At 41.9% G+C, this 26,319-nt stretch overlaps 1 protein-coding gene across 1 annotated transcript in view; it reads right to left on the bottom strand.

The window, feature by feature from the left end:
- Window positions 1-26,319, bottom strand: part of NRG1 (neuregulin 1) — a 461,683-nt gene that overhangs the window by 101,676 nt on the left and 333,688 nt on the right. The window contains exon 6 of the mRNA XM_085213119.1: window positions 25,085-25,135. Coding sequence (XP_085069245.1) covers window positions 25,085-25,135 — 51 coding nt within the window. The remainder of the gene's footprint in view (window positions 1-25,084; window positions 25,136-26,319) is intronic.

Below are 26,319 nucleotides of genomic sequence, written 5' to 3'. Positions count from 1 at the left end.
CATCATACAATAAAGTCTACATTATTGCTGGAGTGTCTGGTCCTCAGGTTAATTATGTGATCAGTAGCCTCAGACAGAATGAACAGCTTGCATTGCACAGTTACATACACATCTCCTCTTATTATCAAGCACACGTGCTACTTAGCTGAAAACATTTTGCATGAGCGTAGTCTCTTTCAAGTATCTCAAAACTTATTTCAAACAGCAGTAACAACATCACAGCCATAGAAGAGGGAACATCAGAGCAGCCTTGTTGTGACAACAGTGATGGCCTGTGAGTGCAAACAAGCAAGGTGCCTGTGGAAAGACTGAATCCTTTCTTGGACTGAGTGATTCCTCTGGGAGAGAGACGTACTTCCACACACACAGCTTGCTGCTCAGGTGTGAAGATGAAGAGTTGCTCTTCAAAACTGAGAACCAGCAGCTGATTGCTTGATGCAAGTATTTTAAAGTGGCCTGATGTCTTTATTCATGCCTTATTTTCTAACAGTCTCACTTCCAGTGAGAAGCTTTTCCCTGATGCTGCCTCTTTGAGCTGGTCTTTGTGCTAGCTTTACACCATTGTCAGGCACGCATTCCTTGCGCTGGCCTTCTGGGCTAACTTACCCTCCTCTAATACTCTCCTGTAATATTTTGCTCACATCTTTCTGCTGCTAAGGTGAATGAAAACATGCGTGGAGATCTGCATTTTCCTTGGAAGTCACAGCCTCCACGGATAATGCTGTGCAGGTGGATGGAGGGACGTCAGCCCATCACTGCTGCCGACCTCGGTCGGCCCCGCAGTGCGCGCAGCCCCGGGAGAAGCGGTGGGGACATTCCAGAGCTCCCTTCACGCGGGTGCATCGCTCCCTCCTCGCCCAGCCGGGGATACTGGGCTGTGCCAAGCGGTCCGGCCTGACGAGGGCAGCCGGGGCGGCTTCTGCCGCTCCTCCCCGCGCTTCTCGCTCCCCGCCTCGGCGGCCGCAGCATCTCCGCGAGGCTTGGCTCCCTGCCCGGCTGCAGAGCCTTAGCTGCCGCACGTCCCTTCCCCGCGGCATCTCCGGACCTGCCCCAGCACCGCGCCGCCAGCTCCGCTCAGACCTCCTCCTCCTCCTCCTCCTTCTCCTCCTCCTCCTCTTTCTCCCCGCGGGGAGCCCGCGGAAGCACATCACGCCCCAGCCGCGGCGTTCCCGCTGGGCCCCGCTGTTCTCTTGCCGCAGGAGAGGCAGGGAGGGATGTTATACTGCATCACCCACCGCCGGTGCCTCTCTGGCACTGCTCCACAGGTGGCTGAAGGCAGGGCCGGGGCAGCCCGCCTGGGATGCGCTGCTGGCCGGGGTCTCCCCTACCCCATAGCAACGTGGAAATCACTCCCGGCAGCTGCAGGTTGGGGCCTTTCGAATTTCTGTACTGGCACTGGCATGCCCAGCTTTTCAATGGGTTATGGCCCAGGCAGGGGAGATGAATGGTTTGGAAAAGAGCCAGTAGCTGGTTAATAGAAAGGGAAACCTGGGAGAAAGCAAGAGGCAGTGTGGACCTGAAAGTAAAAAAAATTTTACCGCAGTAGCCCTTGGGTGACCAGTGCAGGACAAAAAAGGAGATTACTTGCATGTGCAGCTAGATCAGGTTCTAATGCAGAGATTTATCTCTGATTATTATACAGCTCGGATCGCGTCGGCTTACAGGAAAAAGTGCTACTACTCTAGACTAATGAAGCTAATGTGTGACTGATTTGGACTCTTGCCACATGTAAGTGACAGGTTGAAACACACAGGCCTATGAAACTTTAATTTTATTTTGTGGAGCATTTTGGTAAAGAATCAGACATTATTTTGCTAAGTTCCATTCATACAAGACTGAGAAAGAAACACAAGACATTAACTTTCAGCCTGAGATAGGGATGAACAAAATATATCTGCTTCTTCGGTTTTACAAGCCCTAAAAGGAGGCTGAATTTGTATTACCTTGCTGTGGATGAACACCCTCTGTGGCCAGCCATAAAGATGTGAATGAAACACGAGCAGAAGCATAATCATAATTGACAGTATCCAGTGAATTAGATCAGCTAGTGCCATTTCACTCAGCTGGCACTTTGCTCCTATTATAATCAGACCCAAATCTGCTGAAGTTTTTGGAAAAATTGGGCCAGCTGTTTTCATGGAAACCACTGTATTCCAAATATCTAACTGCTTTAAATAAAATGTCTGCAATCCACATAATTCTCTAAGAATCATCTGCTCTTGCAGCTAATGGGACATGAGGAATGTAACTGCCTGCACAGGTGGTCATGTGCAATTTTCAGGTCTGCTGGTTCGCAGCTTAAGAAACGATGCTCATAGGATCACAGGGCAAGTGGTCACCCCCCAAGCCATTGTTTTTTTTTTTTTAAGACCACATCAATTCTTCAGAAGACACAAGCGGCAATATATGGTATTAATTGCTCCATCGTATGTTCGATCGCACTCCCTTTTTTCCCCCATACATTGAGAAATTAAAAGCACCGTAACCAAGAAGCTAAAAAGAAAAAAAAGTGCATGTTCATTAATATGAGATTGATGAGGAAGATAAAAGGATCTCTTTTTATTGATTGCAAGCACTTTCTTCAAATTAAATAAGTGCACTATTTAAAGATGGAAGGGTGACCCAAAGCAAGCCGGCAGGCTCAATAAGCAGCATCAGTGCCAGCGGCCATAGTGTGGGAAGAGCTGGCTATCACACTTGGTGCAAAAAATTAATTTATTTCTCCTTTCAGCGCTCCACCAATCTCCTTCCTTTAATCCATCTCTCTTGGACTGACGCCAGCACTCTCTCCCTTTGAGTCCTTCCAAAAGCCTTCACTAAAACCCCCATCTCTCAGATCAAATGACATAAAGAGAAAACTTCATTTTGCCTCTCTACTGGAACTGCAAATGCAAAAATGGGACAGGCTGTCATTCGCACACACATACATCTCATTTTTCACCTGATGGAAAGTGAACAGAATACAAGTGATATTGCTGTTTGTACGTCTTTCTCCATTCCCTCCACTTTCTTCCACTTTTTTTTTTTTTTTTTTTTTAATCCTCTGGTCATTTGCAGCTATGTGTGACTAGGAGAAGTAATGCCAAACCATTAAGAAAATGCAGGAAAACACGAATGCTACAAATATAGGACCCCTAAGCACATATTTAGGCTTAGACATGAGGGTACACAGATCAGTGTCAGCAGAATAATTAGTACTCTTAATAAATTGGGTGTAAGAGAGCTGTAGGTGGAAAGACCCCCTGCCAATAGAGGATCTCCTATTGACCTCCTGTCAATAGAGGAGACAGGAACAGGAAGAAGCCGTATCCAAACCATATTTTTACCCTCAGGCCAAAACAACTATATACTGGAATTACTCCAGTGCCCACATAGGTGTGTCAGAAATGTTTCTTGGAAGCGTCTGGAGCATGGAATACAAACTTCGGTGCTTCTGAAAAGTTTGTATTTGAGCAAGCTTGTATTTCCTTTGTGCCAGAACTTTCTGTATTGGTTTCACCTATGCACATTTACACCAGGAACCTTTTCCTCTAAGTACAATAGCCATAGCTAACAAGAACAGTGATTTGAAAAAACAACAGAACTACAGAACAGAACGGACTTTTCAGAGTATGTTTATACTTTAAATAGCTGCAGCCAGTAATTGAAACTGAAAACTGCCATAAAACGGGCTGTTATTTCAGGGGAACCAAAAGGTTTTCTGAGTCTTTTCATCTTCAAGAGAAATGTGAGACAATGAGTTTCTTTCATCTTAATCAGAAGCAGAGCTTGTGGCACTACGGTAGACACAGAAACTCAACATCAAACCATGAATGTCAGGGTTTTTCATCAATGGCACTGACTCACTTGTCTGACTTCTACTCAGTCACAAAATCTAGGATAAGCACAGCTATTGGTTAGAATAATGACAACTAACTCTGCTGTGTGATAAACAAGCATTTAAGAAATTGAAAGACCTGTAATGCCATCAGCTGGGCTCTTCTGCCAATGAGCAGAAACAGAACAAGGAAGACCTCTGTATTTTATTGTTTCCTTCAGATTCAGCACCACCTTCACCCCATGACTTGCGTCTCTTTGTTTCACAGTGTGGCAGTGAGCTGGGACAGCACGATGACTACACGTCGGAGGTGTACTCATTAATTCCCGCCCACCTCAATGGCCAAATGCACTTGTGGGCCTGCATTTGAGCAAGTATATTCAGAGATGGAGCAAACTCCTTGAGGGTGCTGGCTGGCCAGTGGCAATACTGCTGCTTTGTACAGACATGGCTGTCTAGGACTTCAGGCTGGCAAGCCTAGAGACTATGTTCCTCTGCCATGGCCACGAGTGTTTTCACATCCACAGTCCCTCTGATGATGAGGGACTCTCTGGACACAGAAAATTTGAAAAAGCATTCTGAAACTCTTGAATTAAGGAATTATTCTGCTCCCACTGATCCCTGGTTAATGAAGTATTCAAATGCGCATGCAGTTAAACAAGTGGTAAAATGCCTTCCTGATTAGAGATGGGTTAGATCACATATCTAAGTGCCTTTTTGAACTAGAGCCTAATTCAGGAACCGAAAAGGTATTTTGGATTATAGTGCCATGTTTCATGATAAACACAACTTATCAATGACACCATGCTTTTTTCTTTCTTAACGCTACCTCTCACTTGTGTTAATCGAGCAATAATGTTCATTTAGTTGGGCTCTCAGCCCCCCCAAAAAATGATTTTTGACTTAAAAACTACTATTTTAAGATTTCAAAATGATTGTAAATAGAGAAGCTTACCAACTGCTTCTGAGCCTGGCCCCATAAATACAGCAGTCTGGAAGACCAGTGGGAGAACCAGGCTCCAGAGCACAGAATTTTGATTGAGTCTTCTCAACAAAGACTCTGCATAGTGAAGTATCCTTCCAAGTTAAGGCTTACCTTAGGCAGAAGTTCTTAGAACATCTTAACAAGATATCTTAATTCCACTTATTATACCTTCCAGTTTTACACGGTGACGAAATTATTTTTGTACTTGCATATATTCCCAGCTGTTGCTGTTTAAAACTTCAAGGCATCAGACTTGATCTCACTGTAAAGTGTTGTTTTCAAAATTTCAATCAACTACACATGCACTTTTTTATTAAGTACCTTGCTTATCCTTAATAATTTTATTGCTAGAAAAACAAACAAAACAAAAAAAGCCAAAGATATGCAGCCAGCATAGTGCATTGAAGGATTTTTATATCATTAAATAAAGAGGTATTAAGGTACCATCCATTTATTACTGGCTTAGGTTTGTAAGGTACGTCTTAGAATATCGTCACACATTCACAATCTGACACCTTCAGAATTTTGCTTGCAAAAAATATTATGCTTTCAGCTCAACCACTGGCTTGCTTAGCAGCCTTCTGCAAATCGCTTCAGATAATGAATTTAATCTGCCTTATCCTAACAAAAGACCCTCATTGAGCTACACTACTTGGTTCAGCTCTGGTTCTGTAGATACAAAGTCTGATTATGTCCAACATAAGGAGGTAGAATTGAGGTGTTTGCTTTTCAAAATATAAAAGCAATTTCGCATTTATAACTGCAGAAATTTCAACAATAATAAAAAGGACAGTTCTCATAATGCCTCAGAATCCCAGCATCATCAAGGGCATTTAATATTTAATATTCTTTCTTAGTGCATGCAGAAAGCCATAGAAGGCATGAATCACTCCTTTGGCATTGGCTGGAAAACACTGTCAATTTCCAGCAAATAATTAAGAAGAATTCAAATAAGTATGACAAAGGAGATTTTACGTCTAGTCATGAGTTCTTGGTGGGCTAATCAAATACGTTTCTATTACACAGCTGTTTTGAATGCAAACCCCAGCCTGAATTTTAAGATGATTCCTTGTCACGTCTTCCTCACTTCTGCAACCAGACACACTTTTTGCTGTCTATGGTCTGGCATAAAAGCAAGCCTCTCACCTTTAAAAAAGAAAAATATGAAGAGAAGTAAGGTAGTTATTCTCCTCACACATAGGACTTCAATATTTCTGCACCATGTTGGGTCTTGTTAAAGGCAAGAGAGAAAAAGCTCCCAAATTCTATAATATATATAATAATTTCACTGACGCTACAGAGCAGAATGTGCTGCTTCAGACAAGGAGCAGGCCCTCACTTACATCAGGGAAAATGGATTCATTGTAACTGGCTTGTATTTAACAAATTGACATGCAAGCTCAGGGCAGTAGAGGCTGCTGCTGCTGAGTGGTGTAAGAGCAGGTAAAGCAGCTTTAGAAACACCCCCCGCAAGGCAGAACAACCAAGAAATGGAGCACAGGAAGCAGTGATGGAGCAAAATGTAGGTCATTAAAGCTCAAAACAGTGTAGAGGGCAATTAAATAGAGCCTTTACTACAAAATTCATCTATGTCCATTCCCCACTACTGACAACAAACACACACTTGGAAGTGTTTATCCACTCATACATAGATATGCATCAGAATGAGCTGTAATCATCATTTTATTTGAGGGATGCACTGTTCTCCTGCAGCATCTCCTGCAATTAAGCTGCAGGCCATGCCTAGCAGGGGTGCCTCCTGTTCCCCTGTGTCTCACCACAAAGTTTGTGGAGTGAAAATGGGACTACACTGAGTGGCAGGCAGACTGTCTTTTTCCCTTTTCTTGAGGATGCCTGAGGAAGAAAGGAGCTTCTCTGAAAGACTATTTGAAAGAGTGGGCCCTGCTGGCAGGCTCGAGGTCACCCTGTGTCCTAGGTAGGCTGTCAATTCACCCAAATCACTGACCAGAAAAATGCCAACTAAACAGAGCTGTGATCATTGACACACGTGCACCTGTGGTGAGAGAGGTGGCTGTCATGCTGGGGAAGATAAGTCAACGTCTGGAGGATGCAAGGAGAAGAAAACATTGTTTTGGAGCTTTGCTGTATTAGGATGGTAGTCTTCTGAAGACTGGTGCACCCTTCTGCCTGCATACCTGTTTTCTCACTCCTGCTTGCTGCTGGGACCATTCTGCACAGCTGTGCTGAAGCGAATGCAACTCTCCACCAGCTGTGTGACAAGGCCCAAGGCTGCTTTTCTTACTGAGGGAACATAGGGCAGCTGCTACAGAAAAACAAGCAACTCTCAGGCCAGTTTGCAGTCTGAAAAGTGAGGTGAATGCTTAGGTGTAGGCCCATGCCTACACCTAGTCTTGACCTTCTGACAACAGGAGCCCAAATGCTCAGACAGAGGTCTGTGTGGGAATCATCTGCCTCTCTTCCGCAGCCCGCAGGCAGCAAGAGGCACTTGGTGACCTCAGCTTGTGCTCACGCAGCCAAGATGAACTCTGCTCCTAAATCCTGCTCTGATGAAGGCTGTAGTTTGAAGCCAGACACTGTAAAACTCTAGCACTCCCTCAGACATTGACTGCTGCAAAGATGGGGCCAAATTTCTTGCCAGTGTGGGCAACATTTCAGCCTGCTCAGCCAAAGCAGCAGTGAAGATCAAGTGCTTGCTTTCACTTGAGGGCTGCAGCCTTCCTGTTGCTCAAAAATTCCCTGTCTACTGCTTAACCACTGCTTAACTCCAATTAAATTAAAAGGTGCCAAGGGGCAACAAATCCTCTATGTGTTCCTAACTTCACCTAGTGTCCTTCCTACTGGGTTTTTGACATAGTTTCACAATTTTGCTCATGCTAGAGGGGAAAAGAAGGATATGACCAAAATAGATCAGATGCTGAAGACACAAACTCCACAGGGCAAAGCCCACCTCCAGGCCAGGGCTCCCCAGAAAGGACTGGGGCTGCAACACATGTTTATGGGCATCATGTTGTTTCTATTTATTCCAGAAGTGTGCAGGCCAGCTAAGGGAGAAAAATACAGGGTGTATTGAATTTTGAACTCCTTTCACTCCGAAGAGTGAAAATGGTACTTCTGCTTCACTGATTAGTTTGAAATGATTCTCCTGAGGATTTGTTAATAACACTTGAAAAAAAAGTGAAATCTCTGTGTTATGTTATTTTCCTTACTTAGGCATCAGTTCATGAGTTCATCAAGAAAGCAGTACTGCTCAGCTGCATAAGAAATAATTTTTGGACAATATGACTGAGATTTAACCAAGGGCAGTGAAAAACAAAAGATGGTAAAGTTCTGGCCTTTTTCTGAGTATGTGCTACTAACACTACACATGCTGGATGCGAGCAGATAATACGCTTCCCTTCCTATGCTAGCCAGCTTAGCATAGGAAGTATGCTACTACTTAATGACTACTAAGGTTAGATACAGGATAATTAAAAACCTATGCAGCTGAGGTCCAGTTGCATTAACAATTAGTTGTAGCTGTTTTCAACACCTTCCATCCTCCATCTCCTTCTCCTTCCTCTTGCAAATAAAAAATAATGCCTGTGCATGTATGTAGTTACAGGAAATATATTGCATTATTAATGTGGCTGCAGCTGCTAGAAAGTTCAGCCTTACTGCCTACCTTTGTAGAGGTTAGTTGCAGCTACTGGCAATAGTCAGCTCGCTGGTGCATCAGGTAATGAGAGAGTTTCCAGGAGAGCCAAGTGAAGTAGCTGAATAACACCAGGTTTGTGGAAAATAACAGTCAGCAAGGGATGATGGGTCTAAAGCTATCACTGGGGCAGGCAACTATGGTTAACCTGTAGGAATTATTCCAGGAACAATTAATTTGTGACTCTAATGTTGTGTATTTTCTTTGAACTATGAATATGATTATGCTCAAATGTGGCTACACAAAGCAGAGAGGAAACAGGTACAGACAGTAGTACAAGACAAAGCCCTCCAAATGAAGGTCTTTACCAAAACCTTTCCTCACAGAAACAACACAGTGTTCGTAGTGAGCTGCAAAAATCCCCACACGTGTCCTATGATTTCAAGGAATATCATCCCTACATTAATTCTGTGATTTCAAGGAATGCCAGACAAATCAGACCAGAAGTGCTCATTTCCTGGCATACTGAACAATGATCTATCATTGCAGACATCTATCTATCAGACTGAAGTCTGCACATGGACACTGAAGAAATGCTTTTCAGATTTCTTTTTCCAGTTATCCTGGACAACATACTATACAAATATAGATACATAGCCAGAGCCCCCAGTGTGAAGGCTAGGAAACAGCAGAAAAATGTGGTGTGACTTGAACAAGTAATTGAAGTCATGGATTAGATACATGGATTAAAGTCACAGAAATTAATTCAAACCTGCCTCCCCAGCAGGGTGCTTTTGTGTATTCTCAGAACAAATAATTTTTTTGATTTCTTTTCCTACTCAAATGTTTATGTCCTGTACAAATTTCTAATTCCTTGGTGTAGTACATGAAATTTGAAAACTGTAAAGGCAGCAAGGAACTGTCCGAAAACTGAAGAATCAGAAGCTTTTCCCATTTATTATTGAAACGTGTGTGCATAGATTTCAGTGATAAACCAAAAAAATGCAAGTATATTTCCTTCTAAATAGGCCAGAAGGGAGGACCATGGACTGGAGTGAGAACGAGAGGGTTGCACAAAATCTGGAACATGCAATACTAAAGCTTCACCAATCACCTGTAGTAACTGAACAGGTCAAGGACAAGAAGAGCTGCAGGAGAAGCATGTTGCCACAATGTCTGCCATTCAGGCTGTGGCCCATTCACCCTGCTGACTGTCAGCCCTCGGCTGACAAGAATCTGTGGTTTCTTCTTCCTACCAGTTGGTCATGATGGGGATTAGGGTAAAAAACAGTGTAGCCCTGCCTTTGAGAATGACCTTCTCTCTTTCAAGTGGCAGCATGGAGCTACAGCCCTCGTCAGCTACCCAGTGCCATTGACTATTTCACTACTGCAGACAGGATTTTTATTACTGCTACAGGAAACTGTACTCAGATGACATAGAGAAATCCTCTGGTAATTATTTGGGCTAATCCTATTAAGAAAGAAGGGATTTCAATTGCTATAGCAAAAAAAAAAAAAAAAAAAAAAAAAAAAAAAAAAAGCCAAAAAACGCAGAAGGAATCCATCAGCTATTCCCTGCCAGCCCCAGATAGAGAAATTCTTATTGTACATAAGGAAAATTGTGTTAAATCAAAGACTGTTTAATACTTAAGAAAATAAGAAAAACATACTTGAAATGCCTACGAATTCAAAAGGCACCACTCAGCCTTCCTCCATGTATTTTATTTATACTTTACTAGTCCACAGTTCAACTTGTGTATTTTCCAAGTAAAAGAGACAGATATTTACAGAATGTGCATAATTTAACAAGTACTTTCCACATGCTCCAAATTTATGCTGCAAGAGGGGTTCACATTTATGATCCCCAAATCTGCTGTTATTTTAATGCTATAGTAGCATCACAGTGGCAGACTTAACTCTTTCAGACTCTCATTAGAAATTCAACTGGAGTGTTTAAAGTGACAGTGACTTGATTTACTGAGTGGTAAGAAGCTCTGTGGCCATGAGCCAAACAAGTTATCTTTTAATAAGGCATGTGAAGTCAATGCATTTCCTTTATGAGAAGACAAAAAAAAGCAAGTTTAAAAAAAAATGTGCTTAGGCAACTAAAATGGGCCTAACTTGGCACAAAGACACAGCTTTTCATGTGGCCTTATGCACCTCAGTTCCCATCTGCACCTGTCCACCCCCCAGGATGAACCAAAGCTGCTCTTCAGACCATTTCACCATGGTGGAATCATTCAACATCTAAATAGTAGCTTTTGGGTCTACTTGAAACTCATTTGATAGACCTATCTCTGTTCTCCTCTCCTGAGATCCTATTTTCAGTGCCAGCACTGCAGGCTGTGTTAGGCACAACTTATTTCCAAGTTACTCTCAAAGACCAAAGACAATGTCTATCTTTGTAGAAAGAAGCAAAACATTTTCTTAAGAGACACTGCTGAAGCTTATTTCTGAGCCCCAGCCTGCAACTCTCATTCATTCTAATCCTCAGGGTTGCTCAGCAATTCCTTACTTCAGTCACTGCCATGATCATGTCCCCTTGCTGGACTGTCTCTCTTTCCCAAACATTCAAGAATGTGTGCTTGTGAATGCTGTCCCAGTGATACACTTTTGCATCTGCAGATATATAACTTCCCCGTGTAACTTCCCTCAAGTAAATGATTTAGAAAAACATAAGCAGAGCTGTGTATCTGTTAGACGCTCTGGGAAACAAGACAGGAGTGTTTGATGCCTGGTCAACAGCACTAAGCTACATTCACTCTCAGTGGGAATGTGAAAACTCAGGAGAAAAATCCAGATTTGTGAGACCTATCTCCTTTATTTAGCAAACACACGTAACTGTGAGCCTTCTTTACTGCCTCCCACCTAGCAAAAACATAGGGAAGTATTTTCACTGATGGTGAGAAAAAGCGAGAATATCTACTAAAAACTACAGTCATATCTCTAACACATTTCTATTGTCAGTGATCACTGCACAAGTTATAAAACTCCAGTAACTAACTCTGAGCCTCTGCCCTCTCTCATATGACTGTCTCTCTAGCTGAGATCAAACACCTCATTTTATGAATCGATCCTTTCCCGCTCCCCACATTCCTATTTAAACATCTACATTTTCTCACAGTAACATGCATTGCAACTGAAATTGACACAACTATGGAAATTCCCAGAGGAGCCCGGAACACAGCTCATGTTGCTCCTGCTGCACAGGAAATGCAAATGTTCTTACTCATCCTTCCTCTATAATGAAGAGTCAGATTCATTGTCTTGCTCTGCCGAGGAGGAAATTGCTGCATAATCTCCTTCCACAGCTAGACAATCCTCTCTTTCCAAAGCAGGCTAAGCATGCACATTCTCTGGACATATTTGATGAATTTCTAATCAGAGTGGGCAAAATGACATGGCATAGGTAAGCATCAGTGACAGAAGCCTTGTGCTGGCTCCCTGCTGAGAATGTGTTTTCCTTGTATTTCCATTCACATATTAATTGTGCTCGCTCTGAGACAAAGGAATTGTAATCAGGTCAAACTACAGCCCACCTTAAGGTCTATAAGAAGATTTGGAAAAAACTGCACACATTTCCTTCTCAGCACATCACATAGGGCAAAGAGAATCATAGAATCACAAGATTGGAAAGGACCTACAAGATCATCTAGTTCAGCTGTCCTCCTCAAGTCCCCAAAGTCTCTCCATTTACAATGTTAAGTTGCCAGTGTTAGTGAAGGGAGTGCCGCCTAGCAGTCAGAATGTACTCCTCCATCTCTTGAGCTACAGGAGGGACCTCTGTGGACTACCAGGAGCAGGCCAAATGGCCAAATTATGCTAGGAGATTTTATAGATTTTTTTTTTTCCCCCATCTAGAAAAAGAAAAAAAGAAACTCTTACTTATCACTGAGAAACAGCTATTTACCTAGTCTCCCTTCATGCCAAAAGAAAAGATGCATCATCTGCATGGAAAATAGGAGCACACATTCCCCTGCTGCACTAACAAAAACAAATACTTCTTAAGTTAGGTCTAGTAAGTCTCTGCTTTAGCACATAAGCCAACTGTTAATCACAAGAGGACAAGGATGACATTTGCTGGGTAATAAAGCAATTCCACATCTTTCCTTGAAGACTGTTTGTGCATCTATCTTCCTCTCCCTTTTTCAGCCTTGTCCACAGTTAGAGACAGCAATCAGTAAAGCACTGTCATAGTCTGGTGCTCTGTGTTCCCACATCAATCATGTACAGCACTACTCAAAGTGTCTGAAATGGCATATAATTCCAGTCTCAGTATTTGCTTACGCTGCTTGCTCCTGTAATGGTTTTTTGTTGATTCAGACAAGGAAAGAGAAGAGGAGGCAAGCCAAAAGAAGATTGTGCTTCAGTCGGTGGATTAGGGTTTAATCATCCATTGTCCCTAACTGCCCTGGCTCTGTAAGGTGGGATAGTCCCCTCCCCATGTCACTGGGTGCTGAATGACCTGGCAGTGAGGAACCTGACCTTCAGCACAGCGGGCTGGTGCTTGCAACGGGAGTGGAAAGGACCTGGAGCCAGTAGGCAAACAAGATTGCAAGAGAGACAAGACTCCCCTTAAGTCTAACACGAGGAAAATTAGGAGTCAGAAAGGCTAAGTTTCCCCTCATGGTCGCTGTTAGAAGGAAACTCACTTCTCAGAGGCATCACCTTTCTGTTGTGTCTTTCCAACAGCAGTCTCTGAGGCACCAACTGCTGCATGCTGCCTGAGACCGGTGGGCCAAGTAGACAGGACACAACCACACATGATCAGCTTGACCAGATCAGCTACTCTGCAATTCAAGAACCACAGCTATTTCAGTTTTTACAGGAAAGAATAAGTTTCTCTAATTTCTCCCTTTTTCCTCCCTCATATCTCTCTATGGATGGAAAAGGTTTAGTCTTCTTTTATCAGTCTGACACAATAAGCTGTCCTGCTTGTGTGTCTTATGAAAAGCCCAGACTGAGGCTGGCATGTTCTTAGTTGCAACTCTGTTTTGTCATACGTAGAGTGATTGATGTATGAAAAGCAGCACTGTCTACAGAGATCATGCTGAAAATCAGTGGGAGTAGCTGCCTTCTGTATGGCTAATGGAGGCCAAGACAGGAGCAATCCTGCTGAGGAAGAAATCTCAGAGATCAGAAAAATAAGTAGACTCAAAGACTTACTGAACCTCTACTGGTGAGTGTTTCTCACAAATGCAGTAATAGACATTGTCACATGGGTGATTTTCTGCAGCAACAAAAGGGGACATACCAAGGATATGCACCACTTGATAAATGGATGTCAAGAGGTGGTTGAGACAAAGATCAGCAGAAATGCTAGATCATGCTCACAAGCTCTCTTTTGCTTAGGCTACTTCTCCTGTACCCAACTACTGCCGTAGCATGAGGATTCAGCAGAACTACTTGAGAGCAGCAAGTCTAAACAAAAATGGTCACACAGTCCCTGCTTGCTTCTCATTCTAGAAAGTTAACTGATGTCCATTTTTCACTAAACAAGCTTTTCTAAGAGTCCTTTTTTTGTTAGCAGTCTCAGTTTTCCAACAATAGTTGATGTGTTTCTAATACAGCTACTTGCTCAGATCTTCGGAAAATTTGGTAGCAATCAGGATATTTGGCTCACTCATTTTTGACTTTTCTCCATCCAGAGAAGATTCTCCATCCATTACTTCATCCATGCCTCTTTTGGGCTGTAATTGTGAATAACAGTCCCATATTTCACAAGACATTTACAGACAAAAAAAAGGTATTGCTCAAGATGAAACAGATACTGAGTGACAACCCTGCCCATGGAAGGAGGTTGGACCTTGATGATTTTTAAAGCCTCTTCCAACCTAAGTCTTTCTGTGATTCTATCCCTAAGGACCAATCCTTAGGGTTTTTTGATTCCTATCCAATTCAAAGGTAAGAATTCCTTCCCTGTACACAGCCTTTCTGAGTGGAGATCTGCTAATAGTATCCGTGTGTATAAAATTCATTTGCATATTTAAATTGAAAAATGCCATTTGCTCAGCCTGCTTATAGCTGTACTCTCTTGCTGCAGTGAGTATGAGGTCTCTGATGCACGCATATTATGCAGTGAACATATAATTGCAAATGCCATCCAGATGCAATTATTTGGAGTTTTACTGCATATTTTCTACACATAACTCAAACAATAATTACAACATCACATTAGCTTGCCAGGTGTCCATTTGGCTGTAAGAATTAGTAAGGTGCTGATGCTTAGCTGCTGTCCTCTAAAGTACTCCACTCACAGCACTGCTGCCAGCGAGAGAGGTCACTTACACACTTGAGGCAGGATAGAGAAATCATGGGAAAGAGCAAGGATCTTCTGCATCTAACAAAAACAAGAAACTGGTTAAGATACACAGTCCCTAAGCCAAGCCTGACTTTCTCTCTTCTGCTTCCAGGAAGGCATTTCAGCTTGCACATAGTTCAAATGTGCTGGCTGAACAGATGTAGAGAGGGTTTCAGAACTGTGTAACCTCCCATGTAGCCTGAGACTGATCCACTGCTTTGAGGGATTGCAGTGATGTTTGCCTGACTACCAGTCCATCAAAAAAATGGCAGAATCCATATTCACAGCATTCCTTCTTTGGACCTACCTTAATCTCCTTTTCCCTCCAAAGCAACAAAAATCTAAAGGAGTTACAAGCATCTACTCTACAGATGTAGCTTGCCTATGACCAGAGACAGCAAACGACTCAAAGCTCTTCACAGTAGAAAACTGAAACACTAGTCTAGCCTCAAAATAGTCAGACACACATCTAACTGGGCTGTGCTGCTGCTCCAGGCTATTCTTCCAACTTCCTGCAAAATTACTGTTTAGGATTTCTCTAGCTATTGCAGACCCTGAGACAACTGTTATCCTACTGTTTGTCAAGCAGTAGTTGCCACTGTGGCAACTAATGGGTTTTGTGTACATCATTAAAACACTCAGGAACTCTGCAGAGCCTGCAGCTTGTTTTAAGCCAAAGATTTCCCAATGGGAAATTGAAGGAAAGAGTTGTTCAGGGAATAAATAAAAGTCATACTTGCAGTAAAAAAAATATACTGCAACATTAAACTCCAGTCCTGTTTCCCTATATGCCTAGTGGAGTCAGTGGAATTACTCTGTATCTGTACAGCTGTAAATAAAATAGAATTATATATTAAGGGATTAAAAAATTATTTCAATGCCAGTTTTGGATTTTTTTTTTAATTTTTTATGGTAAAAGCAGGGAGGATAGCATTTAATCAGGCTAAAGTACTCTTAAATGTACTCTTTTTTCAGAACAATAGCTAAACTGTTGAACTGATGCTCCAGAGCAATGGATGCCAGCACTTAGAAGATTACAACAGAATTCCAGCTACAGCTAAAGAACATCGCCATTACTATATACAAAAACAAACATTTCAAATGAACAAAAGCCTCACATGTGATTACGTCACTTCCAACTTGAGAAGACCAGAAAAATCTTTCCGCTACTGACAGTTTGTGCCACAATTGCCAGCAGCAGATCCACTGGGTAGGTTTCTACACTGTAGGAAGCTGTGGCCTTCACCAGAGACATCTGCCTCCAAAACAGACAGTGAAAAAATGCCCTCACACCTCTTTCCTGGAGTAAGGATTCTCTCTTCCTTTGAAAAATTAACCACTGCAGTAATACTCATTGGCAAATATGCTGACATTTTGGAAAGTTCTAGAGAGAATCTCTAAATACCTGTCAGACACTCGACTGTATTATTAAGAATCATGTTTCGAGATTGTGAATATTACCAGAAAAATATCAGTAATAAAGTTCAGTTTTCCACTTTCTGAACCTCAGAAAAATAATGACCTTATTACCTTCTGAAAGGTTATTACCACCCTGTGTATAAATGCCAAACTTTAAGATAAGCTCAGCAGCACATGATCTTTGCAAAAGCTTCAGGCAGCAAAGGTCTGTATGGTCAAACCGCCCCTGACTCAACATCATTGCTGAACATTTATAGCTCTGAAGCTAGGAGCTTTTCTGTTCTGAATAAACAAAACAGAAACAAATGAACAAACAAAACAGTCAGATGCTCGGGGCTGAAAAACAGCTGTGTCCACTGTCAACTTGGGACTGGAGTGTATGAAGTGTGGTCACGTCTTTCTGTACAAGATCACCAAAAAGTACTCAGTGCATGGACAAGATCACTTAACTCAGGGGGGCTGTGGAATAATGTCAGCTGCTCTGTGCCTCACGTGGACTTCTTGGAGGGGAATGAGACAGGGCAGACTCAGCATGGGTATCTCTGTGCTGCTCAGTAACAGAGTTCAGTCCAAGGGCAAGTGCTGTGCCTGGCCTACATCTGCATCTCACACTACTTTGCTGCAGCTCTGCCCTTCATTATAAACATTTTATACCTGTGTTTTTTTCATGTCACAGTGTCTAAACTGTGGGAAGGCTGCACCTTAGCACATCTGGGTGGCAGTTTTATGACGTGAACTGGGCTGTATGCTGAATTCTGAATGTATGCTGAATGTTACGAAGGCACCTGGGAGTTCCTGGGAATTACAGCATCTGCTGGAATAATGTGATAGGACTGCTTATTAGAGTGAATGGAGATGAGCTGGTGAAATGGTACCCATACTGCCTCCTGGGAAAGGCTTCAATGCACACAATCCTTTATAATGTCACCCAAGTGCCTTGGAAAGCAGCAGCTGATGAGGGGCAGAATAATACAAGGAAGCACATCAGTGATGGAGTGGGCAAACACTGCTCCAGTGCTCCAGAACACTCCTCAGCCTCCCTTCACCTAGCCCCATAGGCTTTGCCTTTATGAACATCCACCATCAATTAGAAATGCCCAATGCTCTTTTAGCTTGCAGTAGGGTTGATTCGGCTTGAAAATGGGAGTCAATGGAAGTTTCTTCTTTTCAACAAGCAGATCCCTACAGAAGGGAAAATGTGGACTTATTTTGCAAGCGAATCTCAGACAGTTGGATGCTGAGACTAACAGAAATTATTATTAAAACCTATGAGCTCTGTATATTTGTAATGCAGTTGCAATTACTAGCACTACGAGTGGGCAGTCAGGATAAGAAAATCTAAAGAAATAGGAGTCCTTCTTGCATTGTATATGCATATATATATATAAGTATATACATATTCAAATACATAGAGAAATACAAATATATTCACCAAAACAACATATTGTCATGCATTAGACATAAATCATAAAGGATAATTACCCAAGGCATAATTTCCTTTTCAAAAAATCAAAATGCATGTTCTGTGCTCCTTCACATGCATTTCCACACTACTGCAGGTGCAAGTCTATTCTCTGACTAGCTAACTACCACTAAATACTTAGGAAGATATACACCTAGAGAGAAGATGGCTGTAAAAAGCTACTCTCTAATTGCTTCAGTGAGTACAGTGATTTGTTCTCATCACTGTACAGGAAAATGTCAAGAAGAGCAGAAACCATTAGGAACCTATGGGAACATTTTGATAATGAAAGTCACTGGAGATACAACTTTCCCACTTTGTATCCAATTAGGAGAGGTTACCAAAAGGCAATTTGGAAGAGATGAGAACATGAAAGATGGGATGATAATTTCTTCCTGAGGGTTTATCTTGGCTTCCACTGCACTGTTAGAATATGTTAGAATAGCAGCATGAAGGGAAATCATTGTTTTTCATTTACCTGTTACAGTCCAAGTGGAGTCTCTGCTGCAACATAACACCATGTGGAGAAGTTAATGAGGGATAAAGTGATGGCTTTTCAAAGCCATACAGTTAAGAGAAGATCACATTTATGTATACAGCGCTTTGCCTATGGCTTTTGAAATGCAACATGTCATGCAGTTTGCATCTTTTAAGAAGTATCTTATTGAGGAGTTATTTTTAAGCAACTGGAACTTATTCAAAGACATAAACTTTACAAGTTATTATTAAGATAATAGCATACTTTTGTTGTTGTTGTTGTTCTTTTATCTACTGCTGTGTAATCCTCTGCACTTATCTTCTAGAAACAAATCCAACTGAATGATGAGGCACTCCCAGTTATTAAACTGGAAGGTGCTGTCTGGATTCCTGCTTAGAAATCAGGAGAGCCTAGGAGACCAATCAAAAGACTCTGAGGGGTATCTTCCCTTCCCTTATTTCTTTCTAAGAAACTTTGTTCCTCCTTCCTAGACAACAGCATCCTAGACAACACTCACTAGAACTGAGTGAATTGGAGGCTCAGCATGAAAATAAAGCATCAGACCCAGCCTCTTGTCTTCTTTGTATTACATCCATTTCTGTCTTATGACAGATGCTTCCACCGCCAGACCACTAATTTGAAACAACCTTTCATAATGCAGGGCCCTGCTATGCCAGACTGGCTCTGCTGATGATGCCTAAGACCTCCCCTAGGAGAATGCAGAATGGAAAGCCCAGAACACAGTATCCAAGAAAGCCAGGTATGCATTCTTTTCCGACAAAGTAAGCTCAGTAAAATCACCAGGCATGCTGGGAAATTCAGACTTGAAAATCCAAATGCCCTTTAGGTCTTTCCTCTTTCTTGGATCTTTCCAATCAAAGCTGAAACGTGGACACAGAGGACTCGGCATTGCTGGTCTTACTCGGGGTGCCTCAGAAGTAGGTTAGAAAATACATGGAAGAAAAAGAGATTAACAGAATTTGTGGACTCAGGGATAAGTTACTAAGTAAATGCCTGTTGTATTAGTATTATCCTGTACCCATGTAGCACTATTTATCATTTCGTTTGTTTGTTGTGAATATCCTTTTTTTCACACTTGTTCTGAGCTTTTTGGCTCCCTTATGCTTGCCTACAAATGACTGACATTCTTGATTTCAGCCCAGTTAAGGGCATATTTTGATTCACCAGAGTGCCTACAATAGAAACATGCTTCTGTTAGGGTCACCTATTCCACGTTGTTCCCACATCCCAGCTACTATTACTGCCTATTGGTAGCTCCCTTCAGTACACACTACCTTAGTGCCTTGAAAATTTTAGGAAATTTTTTTAGGAATTTTAGAAGGAAAATTTAGAGAAGACTGATCCAGTGCCACAAACTATGTTCATTGCTACTACTCATGAAGGGTTTAGCTGGTGGAAAATGGGAAGTGTGAAGCTTTGTTTTTATCGTAGTGTCAGCAACAGGCACTTCTTCCCACGGAGGAAACAGCAACCAAAAGACCACAATCAGACCACTAACACACCCAAATGATATAAGCTTGCATACGCCAAGTTCAGGATAGGCTAAGCTGGCAAGCCAGAAAGATATTGATTTTGGTCTCATTGGGCACACAGAACACGTAACTTCAGCATTGTGGGGAAATGAAGAGAATCAGGCTTTTTTTATTTTTCCCCTCCCACAGAGATACATTTTTGAGGAGGTTTACTGTTGGGTTTGCAATCTTAGAAATGCAGTTTTGAGAAACATTTTACTTCTCACTCCTCCTGCTAAATGATAGAAAGAGTTTCTGTGAGAACCTTGGAGAGCGGAGAAGATCCACAACATGTCAGGGGCAACAGGAGTTGTGTCCGCAAAATTTGTGCAGGAGTAACACGAGCTTAAGGTTCTTTTACAACATGTATGGCAGCAGAATGGCCTGCTCATGCTTGGTGGTGCTTTTTTAATGTAATCCATTACATTAAGAAATCACGGTCTGAAATAAACCATTGCCTTCACCATTATACATACATAGTTCTTAAATCTACGTACGTGTGCATCCTTTTACAGAAAACACTATTGCTTCATCATATACACATGCTGAGGCAAGCACTGGCCTTATAGATTTATACGCATATGCACAAATATAAGGATATATAAAGCCAATGTCCTTAAAATCCTTTCACTCTGTAGCTCTATTAAAGCTCCATAAACTGTCCCACTTACTTTTTAAGACTGTTATGTCAGCTTCTTCCAATTTTAATATTGCTCATACTCATTATTGCCTTTCACCTCCAGGACCTCTTTGAAGGAAAATAAAACAAAACCAAACACCAAAGTACCAAAAAACACCAAAGCAGCACAGAAGAGAACAAACTTTCTATTAGCAGTGATGACTCAGAAGTTTGATGTGTCCAGCCTTTCCAGTGGAGCTACCTAACCTCAAGTCCTCAATGCCAATCCAAGAACAAGGAAATGAGAATGCAGCTGCAGAGAACTCGGCAAGATTAAGTGTTTTGGAAACAGACATTTAATGTTACACGACCCTTAGACCAGAGTCACACGAAGGCTGAAAGCTGTATCTCTGGAGAATGTTATCTATTCACATTAGTTTGCCCTATCTGCAAAATTTAAACACAGGAAACAGGATTTGTCATGCCAGATCAAATCATAATGGTACTGAGATCACCACTGTGCTTTCTATTGTGATTAGTGCCCACTGTGGAGAAAGAAATTATTGCACTACACTGGGTTTAAGCAGGGGATCCATTCCATTTAAGCAGTATTCCACTAACTTGGAGATTTAATTTGACATTAAACAAGAACTCAAGAACTATTTATCTGACATTTCTCTCACTCGTCTACTGTATCCTCACAATAAAGTGAAGCATTTTCTCCAGAGATGATTATCCACAATAAATAAATAAATAAAGAAAGAATAAAGGAGTATACATGAGGTAGTTCAGTGCTTCCCTAGTACCCATCGCCCCACCAAAACATCAGATATATGGTTTTCCTGAAGAAGGAGTCTTTGAACCCATGAAATGGATCAGTTAAATGCTGATCGTGAGGATTCTTGCACAAGCAGAGCATAACTACAACCTCAGTAATGGCCAGGTTGCTAACTATGTAGATGCAAAATATTCCTATTAAAAACACTCAAACCAATGACTCTAAACACCATGTCAAAGCAGGTTTTCCTGGTCAGCATAGAACATTTTTACAAATCAGCTCAATATTTTATGTGAGAAAATGTTGACAAGCAAAGAGTATTTGTATTGCTGTGTGCTGTATCTGCTCTCCTCTTAAAATGTAGGCTGGCATTTGTTACTGCGCAATGAGAAAATGAAATATTAAGAAGGTGCCTTCTTGTGACAGGCCTGGAGACTACAAATAATAAAATCTAGAGAGAAGAGATGAACAGTCCTAACCAACACATTCCTCCTCCAGTTAATCTTTTTTTTTTTTTTAATATTAAAAAATTAAAAAATATGCACAGGTTTTAAAAAATTTGGGAGAAAAGAAGGTTAAACTAGCCTATGTGACAAAGCCAACATTGTTTTTTTTCTCCAGCCAAAAGTTAAAGCAACTTTCTCTTTACTCTTCCAAAAAAGAAGACATAGACAAGGTGGGGCCAGCCTTCCACCTGTTCTCCTGTCAATACTCATGTCCTCCAGGAAGGCATCATATCAACGCACTACAAAGTCAGGAGAATACTCCAAACAGATCCACCTTTTTGGTTGTTGGCTCACCATTCTGCACAAGTGGACAATCTGAACTGAGTAATGGTTTTGGAGTAGGCATGCTACACAAGGCACCTAGGCTTGTTGGTGGAGGAAGCATTTCTGCAGACACATTAAAGAGCAGCTCTTTAATGGGCAGCATAAACAATGGCATGAAGGTAATGTTGCAAGATGCAATTAAGTAAATGCTTCCCTCCCGATGACCAGTCTGAAACATATTTCCACAAGTTCCAGCTCCTTCTAACTTCATTTTCTACCACTAAAACTACTCAGCTCTTGACTCAATTTAATCTGTGAGCATGAGTTTCAGAACTGCCGTCGTTCTTAGAAACAGTAAGCTGAGGCACGGTGTCATGGATGGTCTATACACCTGTACTGTCATGCAGACAATTCCTATGTCAACAGGAGATGTGACCACCACAGACAGACATCCTGAAGCCCACCACTTCCTTTCCCTCACACAGTATTCCTCCATCAGGAGTTACACACAGTGCTAATCATTTTAAAACAAGCCTCACTGCTTTTAATTTTTTTTTCCAGGTATGTTCAAATTTACAAATGAGAACGTAACATTTTGGATCACTTTTCTAAAGAAAAAGAGGACTGCCATATGCTACTTTACCTGTCAGTGAGAAGCCAAGATTCCTTCAATAACATGTTCCAGAAGAGCAAAAAGACCAACACATTTTCCTTCTCTAGTCTTGAATACAGTTGACTGAAGCCATAAAGTCAGGGCACTAGACTGAAGCCTCAGATTTACTTTTTTCAGTGCAACATCAGAGGAATATGAAATTGCAGGATCATAAGAGACGTGTTTTGGAGATTTGCAGCCCTGAAAGTAAGGGGACAAAAAATGCCTTCCATTCTCATACTGTTCTGATGTGCTTAAAAATGATCTCTCTAGTCCATAGTATTGAGAGCACAAAAATGAGAAAACTTAATTGTTAAAGGAAACAAAAAGTTTCAACCTAGGTTTCAGTATTACACAATGAAAAATAGACATATATGGGACAGTTCTAGGGGTGGGGTAAATGGGGAAAGGAAGGCGGGAATCACTTCTATCTGACAGAGGGATTGCTAGCAATCACATCTCAAAAAGTCTCACTTTATGAAACAGAACACAAAACTTTCCACCTCCTCCCTTGAACTACTACTTCATCCTCTCACCAGCCTGTTGTGTGGAACTGGAAATATATCATGGTCTTTTTCTTCTCTTTCACTTTAGCATGAAGGCTAACACTCTCAAAATAAGCTGGAGTTGAAGTACGTGTGCACATAAAAGGGCAAAGGGACCTTCAGTTTTGGGATGTTTGTTGTGGAGCATTTGGCAGAGACAGGATTTTTTGAAAATTTTTACTCTGAATATATCCGTCACTGGAACTCTAAGAAAGCAAAGCCTAACACGTTTGTTCATTTGTAAAAGCTTGGGGCAGAGCGCCTACTTAATCACTGCTGTTCTCAGGTCCTTCTCAGCATCTGGTCAACAGTAACTGTGCCAGCACTTCCTCTGAAACATCTACCATGGTCTCAGAAGTGGAAGGAAACAGTTAATTTTATCTCCTGTAGCTGTTCAAGATTGACAGTGACATGCGTGGCATGGACATGTCCCACTGAAATTCAGAAAAAAAAGCCCTGAGCAACTTTAAAACAAGTACATTGACTCAATTCCCTCACTGCTCTATGGTGTGAGTAGGCATTCACATCTGTTAACAATAAACATCAGCTCCCTCCTGCTTTGTAGTACCTTTGCTACACAGGACAGACAGCAATGTCCAGTGCTGCTCTCTCTTCTCTCTTACTCATTTTAGTGAGTCGGATACAATTACTTCTGATAAACACCAATTCAACTGAGAACAAAGCAGAAAGAAATGACTGTTTTAAAATGCTCCAGGAATTACTCTTGCATTCCCTGTTGCTATGCTTTGGAGGAAGAAGACCAAGAGTATTTACTCTTCTTACCTTGCTTGCAGAAAGCTTTTTGATCATTTTAAATAACCTATCAGATTTCTAAAGTTTCTCCAAGACACACTTAAAACACCAATCAGCCTAATAGTGGAGAAGAAAATCTATAGAAATAAATCTTCTGCATCTCATAGAGAATACCAAAAATGTTCAGAATTCAGCATCTAGAGACCTGGCTTTGATCATCCCCCTTTTGCTGCTACAGTAGCTATGAGATTTAAGTTAAGGGCATGTATGAACAGTTTGCTATAGCGCATGCACTGTATTTTATAGCAACGCTGGAACAGTTGCAGTGGATGAGACTACTGGTCTATCCCACCTGCCATGTCATTTCTGAGAGCTACCAATACTTCACGCTTTAGAAGAAGGTCAACACTCTACCTCCTGCAACACCAATGACCTCATTTGACGTGTCCTCTTAGATAGCACAAAATCAGGCTGAGCAGGTGGTGGGTCTCGGTCTATTTAAAAGCTCTGCCTGATTGTTCTATAGAGTGGAATTGCTTAGCATTACCACAGGGAAGCATGTTTCCCTGAGAAACTGCAGATGAAGACAAGAGTCACCTTCCTCATTTGTGCTTCTGCAGATCCCAGTGCGCTCTCAAAATGAACAAAGAGACAATCTCCTGCCTCCACCTCAGGAGGGACAAGACTGATCTGGCTGCTGCCATGCTGGTTCTCTTTCCCAGCTGAGAGAAGATGCACAAGAAGAGGCCATCAATTTCCTCATCCTCTTCCCAAGGGGCACAGGGAGAAAGTCTTGAGGAGCTCTAACACGCACCAGCTGGCACAGAGATGAAGGGAAAGGCACTCCAGCTAGGAATGGCTGGTCTGGAGGATGTTCCATCTAATCCAGGAGCAGGGTGCATGGAAGCAGGGAAGAGAATTTCAGATGGGAAACACTGAAGCAGTTTCCCCTTCCCTTGCCCTACCCAAATATGCATTTGACCTTTCTAAAGGAGGGTGTTTAGCTGTCAGTCTGCAAAGGACATGGCTCTGAGAATCATATTCTCATATATACAAGAAATAACAACCCTTCAATCATGTATCTGTAGGTGCAGGTATCCTATCCAGTCACTTCCAAGCCTTTATTGTAGCTTTAGATAGAAGCACACTGTTTGCTGGGTGGAAATTCATAGAATCATATGGAATCATAGAATAGCTTGGGTTGGAAGGGACTTCAAGGATCACCAAGTTCACACCCCTGTGCCACAGGCAAGGTTGCCAGCTGCTAGATCAAGTACTATATCAGATTTGCTCAGGGACCCATCCAACCTGAATCCAAGATGCTTGCCAGCAATAATTTAAACAGCTTGTATGTACTTACAGGAGGAAGTATTTGTTCCTTCTGTTGAAGCTTGTATCCTAAGCATGGGTTCTGCAACACACAGAAGGTAACAACAAATTTATAAGAATAAAGCCAAAACTACACTGTTATAATTGGAGGAACACAAACATTTTCCCCAAGAAGGGCTTTCTTTTTTTTTTTTTTTAATTTCTCTTTTTGCAGTAATCAGAAACCCGCTGAAGCAGATGAAAAAAAATGAGATCGGTCCAGAAAGCAAAGAACTTCAAAGTTGGTACAGTGTGTCCTAGGCACACTGTGAAGAATCAGTTACAGCAAAAATGCTCCACAGTCCTGGGAGAGAAGACCAGGAGAAAACTGGCAAAGAGAGAGCAAAATGTTCAGCTGTTTGTGACAGCATCAGAGGAAAGTGGAAAGCAGTAGGTCTTGAGGATCCCCCATGCCAACCCAGGAGACACTAGCTGCTTATCTTCTGGTTTCCTAACTCCAAATGGGCAGTCAGGACTCCACAACTATGATAGGAACCTCTGCGGCTTAGGAGACAGCAAGTCCTTGAGTACTACAACACCTGGAGAAAGCTGTAGCTGGAAGGGGGAGCAGGACATGTTCCAGACTAAAACTGGACACTGCACCAGACCTGAAGTGGTTGCAAAGGGAAAAAAAAAAAAACATTCTCAAGGGCAAATAATCTTGTAGGACAGCTGAAGGAAACAGACCTCAGCAGAAATCACACAAAGGAAGCACTCAGAAAAGTTAATGAAAGAAGCATGCCAGCCTTGTACTGCAGGGGCTGAACCTCCTGCACTGTAAGAAACTGAACCATGCACCAAGACAGGACGAGGCATTTGGGTGGTGCACAGGCTTTCACTGTCTTCGAGTCCAGCAGAAAGTAGTATCATGCATGAAGAAAGAATTCAAGAGCGTGCTTCAGGAGTGCCTTCAGGTGGAAGGAAGTGTCTGCAGGGAGAGCAGTCAGCTTGAGGCAGCAATGTGACATGCCACTGAAGGAGGGGCAACCAGCCTGCGATCCCTAGGAACAGGTGAGGAATAGGCATGCTCTTTAGTGAAACATTTAGCAACATGTCACGTCAGGCAGAAAAGATGAGCCTGCTGCTTAATATAGTCAGCTTTTAGCCAGAGTAAAACTTCACTTGAAAGCTAAAACTGTTCTGTAAGCCCTCCTATCAACACCTAGTGATTCACACATCATCATTCACAACAGCCAATCTCCAACTGGAGAAGCAGCACACTGATAA

This window comes from Meleagris gallopavo, chromosome Z (assembly GCF_905368555.1).
Source record: "Meleagris gallopavo chromosome Z, MGAL_WU_HG_1.1, whole genome shotgun sequence".
NCBI lineage: Eukaryota > Metazoa > Chordata > Aves > Galliformes > Phasianidae > Meleagris > Meleagris gallopavo.
This window is presented reverse-complemented; position numbering and strand designations above follow the sequence as displayed.